Source organism: Malus sylvestris, chromosome 15 (genome assembly GCF_916048215.2).
Source record: "Malus sylvestris chromosome 15, drMalSylv7.2, whole genome shotgun sequence".
Classification (NCBI taxonomy): domain Eukaryota; kingdom Viridiplantae; phylum Streptophyta; class Magnoliopsida; order Rosales; family Rosaceae; genus Malus; species Malus sylvestris.
The window spans coordinates 17,121,301-17,144,393 of NC_062274.1; the positions used below are offsets into that span (position 1 = coordinate 17,121,301).

At 35.4% G+C, this 23,093-nt stretch overlaps 2 protein-coding genes across 3 annotated transcripts in view; one reads left to right on the plus strand and one right to left on the minus strand.

Moving 5' to 3' along the window:
• Positions 1-2,011: 2,011 nt before the first annotated feature.
• LOC126601148 (mediator of RNA polymerase II transcription subunit 20a-like) overlaps positions 2,012-23,093 on the minus strand; it is a 59,703-nt gene continuing 38,621 nt past the window's right edge. Inside the window, exon 6 of the mRNA XM_050267818.1 lies at positions 2,012-2,021. The gene's annotated coding sequence lies outside the window, so the exon portion shown is untranslated. The remainder of the gene's footprint in view (positions 2,022-23,093) is intronic.
• On the plus strand, positions 14,135-15,722 carry LOC126601146 (transcription factor MYB1-like). 2 transcript variants are annotated; one of them, XM_050267811.1, is made up of 3 exons: positions 14,135-14,390; positions 14,610-14,742; positions 14,840-15,722. In XM_050267811.1, exons 1-3 carry the CDS (start codon positions 14,258-14,260, stop codon positions 15,558-15,560), a joined length of 987 nt encoding a protein of 328 aa, XP_050123768.1. In that variant the 5' UTR covers positions 14,135-14,257; the 3' UTR covers positions 15,561-15,722. The 2 variants fall into 2 exon arrangements, with proteins under 2 accessions (XP_050123768.1, XP_050123769.1); XM_050267812.1 differs by having other exon boundaries at positions 14,137-14,390; positions 14,613-14,742.

Below are 23,093 nucleotides of genomic sequence, written 5' to 3' on the forward strand. Positions count from 1 at the left end.
TGATCATTACCCGATTCAATTGCCTATAATTAAAACATAGCCTTAATGTCCATTCTCTTCCTCACCAATAAACTGGTGTTCCCCCAACGTGATGTACTTTAAATGATACCTTTATCAACCAATTCCTGCAACCGAATTTTCAATTCCCTTAACTCATCATGAACCAATCTTTAACATAAAATTTTTGCCTGGAGACAAATCAATAGTGAACTCCATATCTCCGCCTAACGGCAATCCAGGTAATTCCTCAGGGAAAACATCAAGAAAATGTCTAACCACCTTTACATCTCCCAAACTACTAGAAGCAACATCATTTAGCACCATATGAGCTAAGTATCCTTGGCAGCCTTTCGATAACAATCTCTTTGCTCTCACAGCATAAATAACGGCCTAACTCAATCCACTTTGAATACCCACAAAAGTAACCTCTAGTCATCCAAATTGGTGGAAGGTAATTGGTTTCCCGTAGCAATCTATCTTGTTATGATTATAACGTAACTAATATGTGCCTAAATTCACATCCAAATCCACGATGTCCAACGAAATAAGATTCACTGGCATAACTATATCTTCCACCATCATTAGGCATCCTGAATAAACCAAATCAACATAGAGTGCCCTACCTGTTTACTTGCTTAACGAATCCAACAAATAAGTTATAAATATTACGGTCTGCAGCCCGCAATACAAATAACTCACTGTTGTCTCAATAAGTAAGTAACAATTCCTGAAGGTGTAATATTATCTTCTTGTTCTTCCTTAGAAATACATAAATACTCTTTGATCGTGCTCCAACATTACTCTCTTTGGCAACATCGTCCATAATAAGAAATATATCACCCGGAGTCAGCTAGAATGACCTGTACGGCTGATTCTCTAGCTCAACCATCCATGCTAGCACATAAGTCGGAGTCAACTATAATGACCTGTACGACTTACTCATCAATTTTCCAAATAATATGTCCGCCGGATCCACCTTTTGTGGCCTATATAGCTGGACTTATAACTCATCAAATATCCTTGTACCCACGGCCCATCTGACCAAACTATTAAGTCCATAAACCTGCTGGATCGATATTGTGGTGTCAGGGAAGACTGCTGGGTAACAACTAATTCTAGGGACCATTCATAACTCTATGTCCCATCCGTACATATGAACACATTCACTGATTCCCACACTCTCCAAATTGTCTAATATTGTACCTACGGCACAAAGGTACATTTCCCTTACTCGAGTCACCTTGTCTTTAAGATCTGGGATCACCAGTAAATCTATCACTTCGCCTCTGACCAGTGGCATTAAAACCTAAGCTGAAAGAATTAGTTCTAACTTCACTTTTTTTGAAGCTCTGAGTCTTTCGATGTCCTTGATATGACGGATCTTTAACTTTATCGTCTTTCCTCTAATTACCATTCTTTTCTTATTCTTCTTTACTCTCGCTGATCATGCTCTCAGAGTCCTCAATTCTCAACAACAACTCGTAAATTCTTGGTAAATAGTACATTGGATAGTGGTCGCCAAAGAACGCCACTTCTTCTTATTATCCAGCCAAAAACGACATAACACCTCGACCGGATTAACAACAACATCCGAATGGAAACAAGGCAAGTCTGTAAACTTTCTATAATATTCATCCGTCGTCATTTTCCTTGTCTCACATTTGCAAATTCTTGCTTACTACCATCACATTATGCCGGAGGAATGAACTTTTTCTTAAACAATTCTTTAAACAACTTCCAAACAGCTGTCCTTCCGATATCATCGGATAACATTCCTATCTCCATCAGAATACAGATTCAACACTCAAAAACTAGGTAGTCATCTCGACCCACCTGTCGGGAGGAAGATTCTCTTGACTTTGCATAATCCAAAACGCCTTTTCCCAAATGATTAAGCCGTCAATTTGCTCCCTTAGGTCCTTCATATCCCTAAAGGGATTCAAATTTAACTTATAACCAGTCTCAAAGGTTCCTTTAGATAATAGACTGAATCATAATGGCAATAATTTCCCCCCAAACTACTATATTAGGGAAATTAGGTTCATCCGAACTACGTGGCTCGCTACGAGGCGGTATAGTTCTGACAAAAGACACTAGGAAATTCTCAAGATGTCCAGAATTGCAACCTAGGCTCTGATACCAACTGACACACCCCGTCTCGAAGGAGGGCATGCTGGCCGTCACGTGAGAGTGACGTAACCATTTACACAGTTAGGAAGCTTTTAAAATACAATTACTAAAATGGAAATCCCCGAGGGTGAATCCTACTTTTGTGAATTCTGTCAGAACGCCGTTGGGTTCCTCGTGGCCACCAAAGCTCTGCTAACTAGAACCTGGAGGGGCGAAAAACAAAATTGAGTGGGTCAGTAAAACCAAAGCTTTTCAAAAACATTTCGCCAAAAATAATTCTAACCCCTCTCTGTAAAACCTGTATACTTTTCCCAGAAAATAACATAATAGTATATAACAAAAAAAAAATCCTCATATCTCAAATCATCAATCTGTATCAAAATCCAGAAATCATGCCATGCCACAAAGTCAAAACAGAATATGGATGCATCAATATAACAGGTGAAATAATAAATCAATCGGAGACCCTACAAGGGTCATGTACGGCTGATTCTAAAGCTCAACATCCCACTCAGACGGAGTCACCACAGTGACCTATACGGCCCTGCCAGAGTCACCAACTGTGACCTGTACAGCACTACACTGCACATCACTCGGAACTACGTATAGTAGTCTGTACGATGAAAGGTGTATAAATACGCTCTAGTGCTTCTCTCATCAATCATTAGCGCGCATAACTAAGGTCACCCACTAGTCGGAATCACATCTGGTGATCTATACGACTAGCATGTCGGAACCCTCACATGGTCTGTACGACATCCACCTACTTGGATCCAAGACGAGCGTGCGGTGTGGTGAATAATAATATAAGCACTAACACCTAGGGTGCAGGTTATGAGCTTTCAATGCAATTTTCATAAATAAATCGTATGAATAATGTAAAAACTCACATGTTCGTCCACAGTGTCAATTCACATATATATGTATCAATTATTAATTCAAATATCTCATCAATTGCATGCATGGCATTTAAAAACATATTTTCATTAAAACTCAATTTCTGGGAAATTCAATAGCATATAGGTATAAATAGAAAATACTGCCCACTCACCTAGAGTTCGCCCTACAACTCCCTAGCACAATACGCCAAGGCGTCATGACGATCGGCGCCTAAAACAATAATCAAATCCAACCTCAGAATTCATATCGATAGAATATATAACTTATATAAAATACGTCACTACGTAGTTCGATCCGGAAGATCTACCACTCAGATTTTAAATCCATAACTTCCAGAGGTCCACAATATATCTCTAGGACCACATCCTAAAATTTCATTACCATCCAACGGTCGGATCTCCGTCAATTTCCAAAACCAAGTGACGGTTAACATTCTATTTTATGAACTTACAACTCCAATTCCGGAAGATCCGTAACTCGGATTCCCAATCCGTAAGTTCCTATAATCCTCAAATATTATGTATTACAACGTATCAAAGTTTGGTGACGATCCAACGGTCGGATCGTCAATTCACATTTTCACCTATATGCGAAATAATTATAAAACTTTATTTAAAGCACCTAACCAACAATTCTTAATAACTTCTCATACGGTGCTCAAATTGGGGATATGAATATACCACAGTGATCTACATAACCTTAGGATCATCCCCAAATTTTTAAAATAATTTTTGGACTGTTCACGCGCCCCCACGCGCCGACACACGCACGGCCAGACGCGCCCCTACGCGTGGCCACTTGCACTGCACACTGACGGCGTCAGTTAACGCCGTCAGGTATATTCCGGGAATATTCCGTTTTTCCTTTAATAAAACTTAACGGCGTAACTTAACGCCGTTAGAATATTCCGTTTAACTTAACAGAATATTCCTCCTTCTTCTTCTTTCAGCTCCGGCGACCGTCGCCGTCGCCGGAAACTGGGTAAATTTTCTAAGTTCGATTTCTCACTCGATTTTCATCCAATTTCTACGAAATTTGTACCAAAAGAAAGCTGGAGAGGAGTAGAACAACATTATACCTCTTTCAAACTTCAAAACCCACGGGATCTTGTTGGGAAAAATCTAAGAAAATCGGCCAACTTCGAATTTCACGATCCCGACATCCAATTTCTTCCAACGAACCACTCCGAGCCTCCTTGTGACCTCCTTAAACTCCCTATGAGCTTAGATTTCCTTAAAACACAACATTTTACGTTTGCATGAATAGTGTTCAAAATCGGAGTTGTGAGTTCGACGTGAAATCAAAAGATTTCTTACCTGAAATGGGTGTGGTTGAGTTCGTATAGTCCTCACGAGCACGATGGTACCCTCACAATCTTCGATCCGTGGAGTTTTGGAGTTCTTGGCCCTTGTCCGTACCTTAGAGGGTGAGAGAGAGAGGAAGTCGACGGGGAGGAGAGAGAGACACGGGGGAAAGAGAGAGGGATGAGGTGTATGTGTGTGGTCCAACCACAATCCAAAATCTATTTCTTACCACACAAAACACAAACCAAAATTTAATCTACATAAATATAATTTCCAAAAGTTTATGAAATGTGTGCATTTAGTCCAAAATATATCACACACACACATACCTTAGTCACGTTAAGGTCATTTCCGTCATTTCACATTCCCGATATAGAAATCCCGGGACGGGCTGTGACATTAATCCATCAAGAAGATTGAATTTAAATTAAAATTGGTGCTAGATTACATATTGATTATAGTCCCTTGATGTGTCCTTAATTCAAAATAATTAATGTCCATTTTATTTAATGTCTCTCATTAAATATTTAAATTTATTAATATACAAATTTTAATTTATTTTTTGACCCAAAAAAAGTTTTTTTTTTATTTATTAATTTTATTTAACATTCTTCAAATTTGAAAGACTCAATTAATGTACCAAAATGTATTATATTGAACTAATGTATTTAAATGTTAGTACCGAAATGTATTATATTAAATTAATGTACCTAAATGTGTGTACCGAAATGTATGTACCGAAATGTATGTATCAAAATGTATTATATTGAATTAATGTACTTAAATGTTTGTACCGAAATGTGTGTACCTAAATGTATTATAATGAATTTAATGTACCTAAATAACGAAGACAAAGTACATCCAAATATATTATATAACAAAAATTAGTTTATCTAAATGTTTACAACAAAATATATTACGATAAATGAAATGAAAATGAAAATTATAATGAAATAAAATTAATACATTAAAATTATTAAGAAAAAAAGAAATAATTAAAACATGAAAATGTAATTAATAAATGAGGTTATTAATGTATCAAGGGACTAAAATTATATTTTGATCTTACTCATGGTTTTAGTCTAAAAGTCATATTTGCCAAGGATTAAAATGACGTTTTCTATTTTTTTTTTTATTATGGGAACTTAATAATAACTAGCGCACACACAAAGTGTGTGAGAATTTATTTATTTATTTTTTTTTTTTTTGAAATAGTAGGAGAGAGGAAGAGATATATAGAGAATGTGGGAGTGGGAAGTTTTTTTTTTTTTTTTTTTTAATTAGAGATATGTTATGATTACATGTCGGTGAGGCCTTGAAAAAAAATAGCAAAATTTGGTTGTGTGAAATTACATTTCTGCCCCATATTTCTTATTCATGTTCTGTTTTAATTAAAGGGTTAAACTGGTAATTTCGTAGTGTTTTAGTTGACATTGAGTGTTTTATTAATTAGTAGAGATTATCAAATAATGTTTCTATTGTTTATGAGAATCAATATATAACCTACATACAAAAGCTCAATAATTATTACAACTTAGAATTAATATTTGATAGTTACAATTAAATGTCAAGGACTAAAATTAGGTTTTTAATCTAATACACGGTTTTATTCTAAAAGTAACATTCTTCAAGAATTGAAATAGAATTTCTATATATCTTTTCCTTATTATTTTGCGATGTCAACCTATATAGGAATTTATATTCAAGACATCAAAGCCACGTTCCAATTTCAAACCTAAATTCAACCAGGAGCTTGCATCTGATCACGTCGGGAGAATTAGAGAACTTTGTATGTGTTTATAGATATTTTGGAATTAATTTTCACATTACCATTTAGTTCTACGGTGAATTTCAAGTTCATTCAGTGTATTAGAATAGGTAGCTAAAATGTTAACCAAATAACTCCCGTGCTCCCACATCACTCATTACGATCGTTAGAACTCTAACTTCATTAAACCTACAGTATTTAGAAAATATAGTTACCTGCTAATTCCAAAGCTAAACTCGAGCTCCATAATTGGAAGTAGCCAACTTGGCGGAGAGTATTGCCCACTCAATGGTAGGCTTCAGTCATGAACAATTTTTTTTAGAAATTATAATAAGATTCCAAACTCGGGAAATTTGGAAAAATAACCAAAATTTAAACCCTATATAGAACTATAGCCACTTTTTTAAATTTATAATAATTATAACCAAAAATTGATATGTAAATACTAATATACCCTTAAAACAGAAATTGAGAGATAAGGAGAGAGTTTGAAAACAAATCCAAAAAACCCAAATCAAATATGAGATTATCCCAATGTCTTACCGAGTTTTTTTTTTGGGTTCCAAAGAAAAAAAATAGACCGTGTGAACAAAAGGATTTTCTCGGTTTGATTTGTGTGTGATAAGAAAAATTTATTTATTGTCGTTCTAAAATGGTCTTTTGTTGAATCCAGTCCCGAAGAGCTTGGTCTGGGAAGCCATGAACACTCATGGCTAAGATCACTTGGAGAACATGTCAATATATATATTTATTGCCCCACACCACACACATTGATCGTTTACATTTAGCAATTTTTGTTTTTTACAAGTTTGGGGCATCTAGCAAGCATGAAAAAGAAGATCATTACCTACTAGCTGCTTTTTGTCCATTGCAAATTTTGTATCAGTTTTCATTTGGCATTTCTCTTCTGCATTATCTGATTTTGATATGTTTTCTGTCTCTGAACTTGTAGTAGAAGGGGATTTAATTGTCCATTTTTTGAGTTTTGTTTTGATACAAAATTATAAAGGTGTATCAAAGGGTATATTAGTACTTTTATATCAATTTTGGGTTATAATTATCATAAATCTAAAATGGTGGCTATAATTCTATATGGGATCCAAAATTTGGTTGCTTTTCCAAATTTCCCTCCAAACTCTGCTACCTTTTGAACTCTGAGAAGATCATAACTTGTTTTTGAATAATTTCTACAGTGTGGATGCAAATTTCCGCTATCTCTTTCTTTGACAAAAATGCACCTGCAAAATAATATAACACCTAAGATTAAGGCCAAAAGTCTCACGCGCCCACGATAAATTTTTTTTGGGGGGGGGGGGCTTTGACCGAAGAATCTTTGTTGCCAAAGTTGGAATTCTGAAAAGAAAGTATTTAGGAGTTTGTGGGTAGCAAATGACTTAGCTTTTTAGTATGATAATAGAGCTATTTATAAGGGAGTGGTGGGCCCTATTTGGAGAATAATGGCCAGTCATATATGGTGTATTTGGAGAATGCAAGATATTATGTGATAATATCTTGCAATTAACATGGTAATTAATCCCAAATTAAATAGGATCTTTTGGGAGTTACCTTTTGAATAAAATCAATAAGGGATTGATGAGGAGAGTGATGAGAGGGATTTGAATAAATATCATATTGATCACCTTTGACTCTTCCTTGATTAAGCCGTTATTGTCCATTGCATGCATGTGGGAATCCCGGTGTGCCTCGAGGGTAATTTTGTCTTACCCAAAAGTCCACGTGTCACCTTCATAATTTTCTTGATTATCTTTTGCTCCACATACAACATGTTTATATATTACTAGCTAAATATATCCTTTCTAATTTTATGTACAATCGCATTACTGTGTACATACTATATATATATATATATATATATATATATATATATATATATATATATATATATATCGCTGAACAGTTTAGATGACTAACCAAAAAATAAAAACAAAGAACAATCCAATTTTGATTTTAGTTGTGATTTTTTATCATCTTTATAATTGCTAAGCGATCGATCTATATGATCATATTTGACCAACAAAAAGAAAGAAGGTAGTGAAATAGGCAGAGACTGTAAAAAACACATGTACTGCTGAACATATTTTATTTCATTCTGTGCATGGAAGCCAGGGTACACATCCACTTCAGTCAACCAATAATTCATCTTTGTCCGACCCATATGCATGATCGATAATACAGAGTGAATTAGTTCGATGAATATAGTATATGAATCAAAATGAATAAGTATTAAACCAGGGACCATACGTAATATGTGTGTAATTTTTTTCTAGCAACTACGTAATGTGTTTAATTATGTAGTGCATAATCAAAAGAAGTAGGAACTGCATGCAATATATTGATGGAGACATGAACGATTCAAATCGATCCATGCGGTGCGGGGACCTCATGAGTCTGATTCAAACACTTTCAAGTGACTTTACTTCCGAGATGTCAACACTCTCTTGGACACCAATCATGGAGGCATTAATAATAATATTAGTACATACTTTTTAGAGAGAGAGAGAGAGAGAGAGAGGGAGGGGGGCGGCTGTCCCTAACAAACTTTCAAGGGTTTTTTGGAATTGGAATGTTAGTTTGAAAGCAAGAAGCAAATGAGGCAGTCTCAAAGTGGACAACAACAGTATATGCATACAAAATATTTTACATACATTATGTCTTTGTTTGAGAGTAAATGGTTTGTTTTCATCTAACTGCTTACAAAGTATTATCCTACTTTTATGTTCTTCTTCCAAGTGTGCGTTAATATTTAATTACTTATTTATCAACAATACGTTGTGGAAGATTCTGCTGTCCTGACTTCTTTGTCACAAAATCTACACAAACAGCCATACGTAAATAATCCATCAACTCTGCTAACAAAGATAGTATAATAATGATGATAAATAATTATTAAATTTGTCAGTATTTCAGTGATGAAATAATGTGCACCAAAGAAAATTTTAAACCAAGAAAAATTAGGTAGTAAATAAAAGTCCATGGTCTGTTTGTTTGGCTTCACTAAGTCTCATTAGACTAGATTGGACTAATTATTGGTGTAGTCCTATATTTGTTTCACGCATGAACTATTTTTAATGAAACTCGCCTAAACTAAGTTCTACTAAAAGCTTTATTGGAAGGTCTTAGTTAGATCCCTCAAAATTGGGCGGACTGCCAAGGCAACTTTGCTGCACTTCACCCCTTCCCACTTTGTCCCTCCTATCTACTTTTTCCTTGCATTCCACAATCCTTTTCAAACCTAGATTCCGTAAAATTCGAAACAAAAAAAAAACACAAATCTACAGGGTTTCCCTTTTCAAAATTAGATCTAACTCCCAAAATTCGAACCCAGAAAACCCCAAAAAATCTACAGTAGGATGAGCTTGAAATTTTGAATCCCAAATGCACCCAGAAAACCCAAACCATATCAAACCCTCATCTCCCACCTTCTACCTTCGAGCCAATCACACATGCACACCCCACCTCCTTCAATCTCTTTGTTACTCTGTGTTTTGATTTTAAAATTTGCAATCAATTTTGTGAGAAGAAGTGAAGAGGCAGAGAGGAAGTGAAGAGGCAAAGAGGATTTGCAATACAAAATGTCGGTCTATTCTTCTAAAAAGTAAAGGCGGCCTCGTAATCATTACTTAGGGAGAAAATTTTAGCAATGGTCCCTTAACTTTAACCCAATTGGAGCAATAGTTCTTCAACTAAAAATTCATGATCATCGGTTCCTTAACTCATCAAAACGTGCAACTATAGTCCTTTTAGTCAACTCCATCAGAATTTCGTTAATATGACTCGTGTTGAAAGGATCATTGCTACAATTAGGTCAAAATTGAGGGATCATTGCTTCAATCGAATTTAAGTTGAGGGACCATTTCTCTATTTGGGTTAAAGTTGAGGGACAATTGCTACAATTTTTTTCATTTTATTTCTATATTTATGTCTTGATTTAGCCTCACGTACATGGCACATGACTCATTTTAATGGAAGTTTTAACAGAGTTGACGAAAATGACCATAGCTACACTTTTTGATGAGTTAAGGGACTAATGGACATGAATTTTTAGTTGAGGGACCATTACTCCAATTGAGTTAAAATTGAGCAACCATTGCTACAATTTCCTCTCAATTAGGTTTTAAAAATTAAATTACTACAAAATAATATAGTTGTTGCCATTCAGTACTACGGTGTGGTGATATTCCTCTTCACTTGGAAGTGAGAGGTCTTAGGTTCGAATCTTGTGGATGGTGAATTCGATACCAAATTAGGTTGTCCATTGTGTGACTTAGCCAAACTCCCCCTTCCCTTAATGTAAAAATATCAATATATTCAAAAAAAAAAAATATATATATATATATATATAATTGTCTTTGTTTCTTTAGGCAAAAGTAATTAAAATTTAGTAAAAAATTAATTTGGATCTTCAAAATATTTTAGTTCATAATTCAGTACCGTACTACACCAAACACTTCACTATTTTTTTCCTGCTTAGTCCAAGCCAAGCCAGTCAACTTAGTCTAAGTTAAGTTAGTTCAGCTTAGTCCTGAAGCTAATTCAGTCTGAAATAGACCGGTGCAACAAACGCACTCCATATATTTCCTGCAACATTTTATTTTAATGGTTTGTATCCAAAGGTTTAGAACCCTTAAATCTAATCTAATTACGCGGATCATCTCATTCACTTTCACCACTTGACTAATTCCAGTGACTTATGATATTTGTTTTCGCATGGTTGTGCAATACCAACCAATACATATTTTTCTGTTAAAAAAAAATAAAAGCAAAAGACCGATATATATTACGATGTTCCCAAATTCAAAAAGAAAAACAAAATGGGAACTAAGTTTTCATATTAATGGCATTTTTAAGTAAATAGGATCAACTCTCCTCATTTGAAGGCCTTGTAGATAAGGAGAAATTTTTTTGAAGTGCCTGATATTCAAGCGGGTGTCATAAAATAAGTGAAGAGGGGTGCAGAGGCGGAGCCACATAGAAGCTAGAAGAGGCAAGGGCGCATCCTGTAATTTCACTAATTTATATGTGATGTCTGCTAGTTTATACAATGAAGAGTATACGATCTATTGGTGTAGTACACTTTAAAGTTTCCAGCAAATCACGGGTTCGAGATTTGTTTATGCAAACAATTATGTTGAAAGAAAAATCTCATGGTAATAATTTTAAGCTAGTTAAGACTTTAAATTTTGTTCGAATCAAATGTGTTAATTATTTTTTATTAAAGCTCGTAAGCAAGCTCTATTTTTATGATATAATCATCTCAATACTAAATTTTTCATACAAATTTTAAAAATCCATCAATCTTGTTTGATTAAAATTTTTCATGACAATAGAAAACAACCAAAAAAACTTCTGATTGTTTACTAATTAGTTATACTTGCAACTTTTTTTTTTTTTTTTTTCTTTCATTTAGCTTAAAAGTCCCTTCTGGAATAGATTTTTAACTCTACCATTGGCAGCACATAAAACTATATCATTTTCTCAATTTATATTGTGACATGTACAGTACAGCTTGAATACCGGACACAAACAGTTTGTCGTAGATAATAAGATGGGAGTTTTAACGAAAAATCACATTTTTACACTAAAAAGTCAAACCTGGTACTATTCACTTTATCCTTTATTTTGTCCTTATCATTAAAACTCAAAGTTTTCAAATCATTTTTATTAGTTTTTCTTAATAAGATCTGCTCTGCAATCCGAGCAGTTGGACCTTTTAATATGACGATTGAAAAAATAGGCACTAAAAGTTACATCAAATTCTAAGCTTTCTCATTAGTCACCATTGTTATTTATCCATTTAATAGTCTCAAATGTGCAAAGCAGTTTTTAAGTGAGTGGGATCAATTCTCCATTTGGAGGCGTAGCTAGTAAATGAGAAGATCCGCTCTTAATCTGAACATTTGGACCGTTTAACAAAGACGTTTGAAAATATAGACATAAAAAGCTAAAGTAAATTCTAGCTTTCTCATCATTAACCTTGTCATTTATCCCTTCAGGTCTCAAATGTGCAAAAAACACGACCTAATTGGTGTGGACCGCTTAGAAAACTGGACGGTGGAAACAGGTAAATAACAAAAAAATGAATCATGTTAGGTTTTGTTTTAGAGAGATAAGTTTTGACAGCTTGTTTTGCCGATTATTATTTGTTAAGTTTTGTTTTAGAGGAGTTAGGTTTTTTTTTTTTTTTTTTTTTTTTTGTCAAACGATAGATTTTGTTAAATTAGATGTTAGGTAGCCACCAACAGGGTTTGAACCCACACAGTCATGCAAGAGCTTAATACATTTCCACCACTGTGATAAAAGATCACTTGCGAGGAGTTAGGTTTCATGTCCCTCTTTTTTTCCTTGTATTTTTCTTATTTTCGTTTCTAGAAGAATAAAGTTTATGTCCCATTCTTTTTATGTATTTTTCATATTTTTTTTTCTTATATTATAAGGGCCAAGTAAGGTTTATTTTCTCTGGCTAAGAACAACTTCTATTTTCACTATTAATAAAAAATTTCTCATACCATCAAGGTTTTTTAAATAAAAAAACACGACATAACATGTCATTCAGCCTGCCACGTGACACAATAGTATTTTTCCATTGCAATGTGGTGTGATAATTTTTATTTTTATTTTATTTTTTAATTAGGGCATCTCCAACGAAAGTTCAACAAGGCAGCTACCTTAGCAAAAAATTTAACTTTTTAAACAGCTGCTTGCTAGATGTAGCGAGGAGGAGACAAAAATTCAAGGCTAACCAAACATATTTTAATGTTATTTCGCTGTACGCTCGCACACCAGCCATTTTCAAGAAGCTTATGAAACTCAATAAGAGCGCCACGAATATCCAATCGTCGACGGCGTGGACGGTGGAGGACGATGGTTTTGTACCATCAGATTCAGAAATGAAGAAAAGATAAAGGGATGATTAATGTTTGGATTTAGACATCCTTTTGAAGCTGAAATCAATGGAAAGTGGGAGAAGAGAAGGGGAGTGAGAGTACGAGGGGAAGTCAAGGATGAAACAAAGAGAGTTTGACCAAAAGAAGATGGTTGGCTCTTGGCCGCTTTCAGACTTCTCGGCATATTTGTCTATTAAACAAATATTGTTTTATGAAATACTACTTAAATATTTAACATGCACTAGGTTATAGCTATCGCTATTGAACCCGACTGACTGCTAAATTAGCATTGGAGTGTTTGGTCATTTTCATTAATGCCATCTATTTTTCTTTTAAATTTAGGGGTATATAAGGAACTTGAACCCATATCATTAAAAATGAATTTTAAAATGAGAAATGAAAAAGACAAAAAAAACCTAAATAATTATAACTTTTTTTTTGTGTGTGTGTAAGAAACATGAATACATAGGAATTTTTTTCGCAGTTCAATATGTGATTTCTTAATTGGTCCAGTCACAGTTCGATCTCTTGCTAACTTTGAAATTACATAGCCTAATATTTGCAACTTGCTAAAGTCTGACCATTTTCCTTTTGTATTTTTATAGTTCAAATTTCATTTTGTTTTAAGTTTTAGATATTAATTTATAAATTTTCATTTGTTTTGTATCTTCTTCTTCTTTATTTTTTTGAAATTTTAAGTTAAAGTTCCTAATATACACCTACACTGAACGAAAAAAAGAAGAAGACAATGTTAGTGAAAATGACCAATGGTGCAACACATTATTAAATTCGAGGACTAAAGAAACTAATATGAGAGTTCGGAAACTAAATTTAGACTATAAATAAAATTCAGGAACCATTGCTACAATTAAGCATAACACAGTTTCCGGACACTATGTTGTGTTTATATTATTATAAGTAATGCTATGGAGACTAAATTTATAAATTAAATTTGCAAACTAAATAATACGTCACTAATAGGAAATGAGTACGTTTATCAACATTTAAGTAATAATCAAATCATCAGTTTCCATGTTATTTAGTTTACAAAATTTAATCTACAAATTTAATCTCCCTAGCTATAAACACAACATAGCATGCGGTGCAGCTATATAACAATCCGATTCCAAGGCCAAGGAGACCAAATCAAATAAGCATACGTCTTGGCCAAAAGACCAGAGGCTGCAGAGAGAACAAGTCTCTGAGCGAAAAGTTATAGTTTTTGGTTGTGACCAAGCACCAAAAAAATAATGGGGAGAAGCCCTTGTTGTGCAAAGGAGGGCTTGAACAGAGGTGCTTGGACTGCCCATGAAGACAAAGTTCTCACTCAATACATCAAGCTCCATGGTGAAGGCAGATGGAGAAACCTTCCCAAGAAAGCAGGTAACCATTAAACCAAAATGCTAATTAGAATCATTAGTAGCTTACACATTTTTTCTGGTTACATTGGAGGGTTTCGAATCCTGAATCTAGCTTACTCCTGTGTACATACCTTCACCGCTGGGCTAACCGCAAGCTCATTCCTGGGTTTATGTGGATTTTCTAAATTGTGCATGAAAATCATATAAATTTGTCTAATTAATTAGTGCTTAATTATATAAGCAGGTTTGAAAAGATGTGGGAAGAGCTGCAGGCTTAGGTGGTTGAATTATCTGAGGCCAGACATTAAGAGAGGCAACATATCCCCAGATGAAGAAGAGCTTATCATTAGGCTTCACAAGCTTCTGGGGAACAGGTACTTTTCTTCTGTTTTTTTTTTCTTTCTATTTTTTATTTATTTATTTATGCACGGTTTTTTTTATTTTGATTGATTTTTTATGTTTTATTTTCAGATGGTCTCTAATAGCTGGTAGGCTTCCAGGGCGAACAGACAATGAAATAAAGAACTACTGGAATACAAATTTAGGTAAAAAAGTTCCTGACCAACAACAACAAAGATCTGCTTCAAATCTCAAGCACCACAAAAATGGTGAACCAAATTCCAAGAAAGCAAAAAGTATGGACATGGCATCACCATCATCCCTTGTTTACCGTACCAAAGCTGCCAAGTGTACCCAAGTTTTCATCAACCCACAGCCACACAAAGTCCTACTTGGTCATGAGCATCAACACTGCACTGAAGAAACAAACACAGTACTAATGTTTGATGACAAGCCAGCAGCTATGGATGATGACCACATTAATAGGACACTTTCGTTTTCTTCATTCTCTAATATCAATGCTGATCAAGAAAATTCAACCTCGGATTTTTTGGTGGATTTTGACATGAACGAGATTAGCATAGCCAGTCTTCTGAATTCGGATTTCCCTGAAATTAATCGCGATTACTTGAATCATAATAACAGTGACACTATCACGTCACATTTTGTAGATGAAACCGCTCAATTTTTTTCAGAGGAAATGCTGCAACATTGGAATAATGGTGGTAGCGATGATGGTGATAATCAAGTTCAAGTTCAGCCAAATTTGGCTCTCAATTTCCATTCCTTCACTTCTTTTCTGGGTTCTGATCATCAAGGGGAAGAATGGCTTGGAGTTGGAGAGAGTAGTTGAATAATATTTCCTTATTATATCAATATATTTAACTGTGCCACTTATGTATTTTTCTCGTGTTCCGTACTTGAAAAGAAACCTAACCATTTAAGTTGTACTAAATAATTGTAGGAGGACCCTTAATTATATAAATAAGAATCGAATAATATATTGATGGTGTCATCTTGTCTCCATTATGTCCTACTTTTCTTTGTTTTATATGATCGGTGCAATTGCTTTTGAGATGTATTATTTTCCGATGGACTATTGCCCTTATGGTGTATTTCACATGTTGTCCTGCAGTGGAACAAGAACCTTTTGATTTGTATCATGCCATGAAAAAAAAAATACTTTTTAGATAAAATGGTTCTAATATTGGCATAACTCCTTACTTTGGTTTTTGAGATTTAAAATCAATAGAAGTGGTCCTTAAGATTGTCCACTGTCAATCATTTTGGTTATTTGTAAAAACATATCTATCAAATTGAAGAAACTACCAGTTCTTTTTTTATTATTATTAATAAGGATGATAATGGATTAGGCGAATCGAGCTACGCATAAGACTTGGTTGTCGGACTACAATAGTAGAAACCTTACTCTCTAAACCCGCACAACGCGGAAAGAAAGAACCAAATCCTAGGATTAGCTGTTAACTTCAAGTATGCTACTTTCTTCCCGCTCAGAGCGATGAGAAAAGGCTAACTCCTTGATAGAACAACCCCCCTCCCCTCTCCGAATTTATTAAATAAAGAAAAGTAAACAATATAAGCGGGGGGTGGAGCCAAACCCGCTAAGGAAAAAACAAAGAAACATCAACGAAAACAAACAACAAGATGAAACTCAAAGTCACGAGCATGGCGGCAGACGCAAAATCCAACACGAACCGCCTCAATGAAAGGTAATACTTCTACAACCATCAAGGACCAAACTAGCAAAACCTAAAAATAGGTCTTGAAGAAAGGTTATGAATGTAAGCAGAAGTTGCACAAGGAGGACAAGAGTCCCAATATAAGCTCCTAGAATGATCCACACCGAAGTTAGCCAAACAATCGGCAATTGCATTACCCTCTCAAAAAATATAAGTGACATGAACATGCATACGGGAGAGAAGAGCAAGGCAATAAATCCAACGAACACGTAGACGCCAAGGAATCTTGTGAGAAGTATAAGAAAGAAAAAGGACCACTAAAGAAGAATCACATTCGATCCACAAATAAATCCAACCGTTAACCCAAGCCAAATCCACGGCATGAATAACCGCATGCAACTCTGCTTCTAAAGAATAAGCAACTCCAATGGAAGCTACAAAACAGCCTAAACAACTGCCAAAATGATCTCGAAAAATATCCCTAATACCCACTAAACCAGGAGCACCACGAGCCGCACCATCAGTGTTCACTTTAATCTAAGAAATAGGAGGTGGCAGTGATGCATGGCGCAACGGATAGAAACAAAAAAAATGAAAGATATGATTGATAGGTAGGGTCCACTATCTCCTAGTGCGAGGAGAGACCTGAAAACCCTAAAACCTCGTCTCTAGTACCAACCCACAACGTAGACAACTAGAAGAACAAAGCAGAACAATCTCACAAGGAGAAAGGCACAAACTGAGAAACTTCTCTAAATATTTCATTCATCAACAAAATCGTTCAACTTCTTCATCTTATAGAAAGAGGTGGTATTTATAATCATGTTGTAACATACATTCATGAATTAAAAAGGCAATAAAAAAACTGAAAATTACATAAAAAAAGTAATCCAATCAGCCAAAAAAGTCCAAAACGCCCTGGCTATTATTAAGAGCTACTAATGTTATTAAGTTCTTCTGATTGGCTATAGTAATTGATTTTATCCCAATGATTCAATAAATGCAGTGGCGAATTGATGTACATCATCTTCTTGGGGTTGGAGAAAATTCGCCTTCAAATTTGCATTTCCAGTATTGTCGATGTCCCCTCTGTATGGAATGAGGTGTTTCACTTTGAACACATCGAATATGGCTTGGAAACTTGGTGCCATGATTGAAACAATCGAACTTGGTAATTCAAGAAGTCGGTACACTCCACAAAAGAATAACTTAGCAACTTTTGAAGTATCTGTTGTCTTCTTGCAGGCAATAAGGTAAGGCATTTTGGAAAATTGATCCCCCACAACAAAAATTGAGTCTACACCATTCTGAGTATGAGGCAAACCCAAATCAAAATCCATGCTCATGTCCACCCATGGTTGTGATTGAATGGGTAATGGTATGTACAAAGCAACGTTCGTTGTCTTACCCTTCGAAACTTGACAGATTCGACATTGTTTCACAAAACAATATACCTCTTTGCGCATGGCAGGCCAAAAATGAGAAAAAAAACACTAGTGTAAAAGATTTGTCCCTTCCAACACGGCCATCGCTATGTAACTCTTGTATGATCTGCAGCCTCAAACTAGACTCAGGTATACAAAGTTGATTCCCTTTAAAGAGAAACCCATCATGGAACACATAATCTGTTCTTCTCGAATAAACTTGTCCCCAAGTTTTGTTTGGTCTTCCTCTGTCTTTCGGATACCCAACCAGTACTTGCCATAATAGCCAATTAAGAACCACAAATTCAGCATGCATCAACATATCCAAATCAAAATCCATGCTCATGTCCACCCATGGTTGTGATTGAATGGGTAATGGTATGTACAAAGCAGCGTTCGTTGTCTTACCCTTCGAAACTTGACAGATTCGACATTGTTTCACAAAACAATATACCTCTTTGCGCATGGCAGGCCAAAAATGAGAAAAAAAACACTAGTGTAAAGGATTTGTCCCTTCCAACACGGCCATCGCTATGTAACTCTTGTATGATCTGCAGCCTCAAACTAGACTGAGGTATACAAAGTTGATTCCCTTTAAAGAGAAACCCATCATGGAACACATAATCTGTTCTTCTCGAATAAACTTGTCCCCAAGTTTTGTTTGGTCTTCCTCTGTCTTTCGGATACCCAACCAGTACTTGCCATAATAGCCAATTAAGAACCACAAATTCAGCATGCATCAACATATCCAAATAGTACAAAATTCCAAATAATTTCATTCTTCTCCACTTTGTCATGTTCCGTTTCGAATTTAATCTTTTCTTGATGACATAAATTGCATTTGAGTGCACATACAATTTCCAACAAACATCTTGATATTTTAGACTTTTAAAAGTGTGGAAATAATTAGAACAATGTAAAAAAATTATTTTCTCCAAGTAAAATTTTGTAGCGTGACAAGCAATGAACGATTCCCAAACATAATCATAAAAGTTATAGAAATGTAGAATAGATTTTACCTCAAATACCTCAACCATTGAACCCAAATCTTCATCACCATTGCATTTATCCAGAATCAGGGAAGAATCCCAATCGGCAACGCAATGAGTTTTGATTTGCAGAGTAAATTGAATTTCATTAGCTACTTTAATCACAAGCATGTAATCTTCATCATACTTATCATAAATAGGTAGAGAATTCCAATCGACTAAATTATCGATTTCTTAAAAACCTGACAACAGCAACATGATAACCCAAGAATTGATTAGGGCTCTGATAACCAACTGATGTAGGGCGCAACAGATAGAAACGAAAAAAAATGAAAGATATGATTGATAGGTAGGGTCCACTATTTCCTATTGCGAGGAGAGACCTGAAAGCCCCAAAACCCGTCTCTAGTACCAGCATACAACGTAGACAACTAGAAGAACAAAGTAAAACAATCTCATAAGGAGAAATGAACAAACTGAGAAACTTCTTTGAATATTTCATTCATCAACAAAATCGTTCAACTTCTTCATCTTATAGAAATAGGTGGTTTTTATAATCATTTTGTAACATACATTCAGGAATTAAAAATGCAATAAACTTAAAATGACAAAAAAACTGAAAATTACATAAAGAAAGTAATCCAATTAGCCAAAAAAATCCAAAATGCCCTAGCTATTATTAAGAGCTACTAATGTTATTAAGTTCTTCTGATTGGCTATAGTCATTGATTTTATCCCAATGATTCAATAAATGCAGTAGCGAACTGATCTGCATCAGGCAGCCATAGAACCTCATGAATACGAGGAGCTTTAGCTAGACGACCTTTAACTCCAATGGCACGAAGAATACAAAGATCAGACACAGAGTTTTGCATGGTACCAGTGGTCAAAGAAACCACTAGATCAAGCGAATAGGTTGATTTGATAAAAATATCTTCAATTTAAAAGATATTTTCCACGGTGGACAATCAAGACTGCATTTTTGCTCACCACCATTTAGTGTGGTGTAAGCTCAACACCCTATCTATCACCGTTAGATGAATTTGAATTTTGATATTTGTGCTTATCCACTACTCGAATTTCAAAATTTAATCTCATTTAACGGTGATAAATAGGGTGATAAGCATACATCACACTAAATGGTGGTAAGCAAAAATGTTTCCTAATATTAGAAGAAAAAAGGGAAATCAGTAAAGTTTTCATGCATGCTGATAAGAATCATCAACATAGACCACACAACAACTGATAGATTTTAGATACATGGTTAATAGTTAATTCGGTGGAACAAGTTTAATTACAGATATTATCTATATACTAAAACCCGGTAGAAAGGTACTGTTCACGAGCAGTGTAATGGCTAAAATGCCCCTGATCTAACGCTCACTTTTTTGGCATTTTGAAGATGCTACATGAAATGTCGTTTTTACCCCTTTCCTTTATCTTTTTTTTTAACCCGCGTGTTGCTCGGCTTTGCCGTTTTACCCTTTTGATTCTAGGTATTTGCTTCCTTTTTCTCTCCTGACTTCCCTCGCATGCTTCCCTGCAATCCCTGTCGCCATCTCACCTTCGATCCATGTGGCACAAAACATAATAAAAAATTATAAATAAATTAGATGCATGCACAAAATAATTATTAAAATTTATGAGAAGCCACCTGTCTCTCATTGCTTTGCCTTTTGGTTATTTTATTTTTAGGTTTTGCTTTTTTTTTTGTCTTCCACTCAGATCCTGCAGTGGTTTGTGGCAAACAACACATTAAAAATTATAAAAAATTAGATACTGTTGTGACATATGTTCTTATCAATATGTGATTGTGTAAATCCTAAGTAGAGATAAAGTAGGAATCCTTTGGGATCTAGAAGATCTTTCCTAATATACTTTGTATTACTTGGAGAGCAAGTTTCTCTCCTCCTAATTACTATAAATAAAGGCACAAGGACTGGGGAATTAACACACAATTCCTCAAGTCTATTCTCCAATCTCTCTTCTTCTCTTTGCAGCATATCTCTGTAAAATATAGGCCACAACACGTTATCAGCACGCTCTTCACGCTGTGCTTAGAAGAATTTAAAGAGAATTTATTCGTCTACAATCAGGGGAGTATTACGTTTCAATTATTTTTAATTGATTAAATCTTGATTTTATTGAATTCATATATTGTTATTGATTCAATTTATTTTTCTTCTTATGTTGAACGTGATACAAGCTTGAAGATGAAAGCCGAAATTGAAGAAATGATTTTTCTGCATCAAACCAGTTCATTCATATCATCACGCAATCAGGTTCTTCCAAAACAACGGCTTTTAACTCGATATTTTTGAAGCCCTGATAACATGAACATTCACCATGATGCATGACCCAACTTTACGTTTAACGTATTTTAGATTCTACATAAATTGTGTATGCCTCATAACCAAAATTGCTGCAATTATGTGAATTTGATATTTTTCATGAATTGAATCTTACTTATGTACATGCATTGAAACTATTATTTGCATATGCATCAACGTAAATATGTGATTCATTGAATTATATATGCCTATAATTGAATTGAAAAAATTTTGCGATCCGGAAAGTTAGGGTTCTTTGAACCCGTGTCTTGCCCTACACCATCCTGAAGATGGCCTACCCCGTGCACGTATAGTTTAGCCTTTTTGGGCTCCTATTGTCTCCTATCTGCTGCCAAGCTGGCAGCTTACGCCGAGCCCAAAAACCAGGAACCATCGGCTCATTGCCTGCCCTACGCAAGCCGAGAGCCTGCAGCTCTCCTTCTCCCCAGAACAACCCACGGAGCACGACGCTCCGAAACTTAAACCCAAAAACCCTGACATCTTTCATGGTGTCCCCGACCACAACATGGCCTGCAGCCACTGCCCTGAACCTATGGTTCATATCCCCGAGATTCTTTTGAATCTCATCGAAATTTTTCACAAATTTTTCGATTTGAATTTCTTGGATTTTTGTTAGAACGATTGAATTTGACAAAAAATCCTCGTTCATATTTGACTTTTCTCACGAACCATGGCTTGCCCCGACTTTGGAAACGTCGTTTGCCGCAACGCCGTCACCTGATTCCGACGTTCTTCTCCGGTGACACACACCCAGCACACGCTGGGGTGCCTGGTTCCAAACCCGAGCCCTATAGGGCTCTTGGCCTGTTTTTCCTTTGGGCTCCCTGCAGTGACCCAGAAAAACCGTTTAAGCCCTTGTTCCCCCGGCCTGATGAAAAAAAAAAAACAAAATAAATTTGTTTGGGCTCGCTTGCAGCGGGCCGCATGTTTTTCACTCTGGGTTTGCCTGCAGCAACCCACCTCCATAGCCCCGTAGGCCTGCAGCCTACACCCAATTCCAAATCCATCCCATTCTTAGGCTTGGAATGCACGGACCAAATTTTTTTCAAGCCACCCCATGGCTTAATATTTTTTGGGTCCCGAATTTTATTGCCTAATTATTTTAGGCCCAATGGGTTTTCATATTTTTTCACCCACATTTTAATTTGGCCCGAAGTCCAAATAAATTAATTCAATTATAATTATAAACCTAAAGTTATATATCCTTGTTGTATATTTGCTTGCATATATATATATGTTTGTCTGCAGATATTATGAACTTAAAATTCATACTTCCGAACCCCAAGTTTCGGAAAAGTGCCATATGAACCTGAAGTTTCTTAATGCGCAACACTCATGTTGAGACCCGAAGTTCTCCATGCTTAAATCCGTTTAAACCAAACCATGTCTTAGAACCTGAATGTTCTAAATTTGTTGTTTATGGAAATTTTATTTCCTAAAACACCAATCAAATTCTTGTTTCCTCCATTCAGCGTATTGTCGAACCGTAACAAGTTCGATTTCACTGACTTGGAAGTTTCGAATAGTAAACTACTTTATGTGGATACAAGACGTGAATAAGCATCCGCCATGATCCTTATTCGAAGAATTATGCCTGAAGCATATCCAATGGAAGTACCTCCCTGCTGAGGACTCCATGGCTCTTTAAATCCGTTATGGACTGTTTCAAATCATGCAAAGATGAATTTTTGCATGAAGCAAAACATGATTGAAACTGTTACGTCCATGAATAGGTACAATTCTCGTAGTCCATTTGTGAGACTCATTTTGCTCCACCTAATACATTTGGAAGAGCGAAATTTGACATGGACGGCCTATTGGCCGAACCCCATTGTTTTTTTTTTTGGTTTATTTTGTGAATAATTTATTTTGTTCTCGGATTTAAGATTAGTGTTTGGATGTCACCATTATTCTCGAATAAA

Excerpts from the sequence above, each read along its gene's own strand:
- LOC126601146 (XM_050267811.1), top strand. The coding sequence starts at position 14,258 with ATGGGGAGAAGCCCTTGTTGTGCAAAGGAGGGCTTGAACAGAGGTGCT. Across the intron at positions 14,391-14,609 it reads AAACCTTCCCAAGAAAGCAG|CAGGTTTGAAAAGATGTGGG; the intron begins GTAACCATTAAA and ends TAATTATATAAG. Across the intron at positions 14,743-14,839 it reads CACAAGCTTCTGGGGAACAG|ATGGTCTCTAATAGCTGGTA; the intron begins GTACTTTTCTTC and ends TTTTATTTTCAG.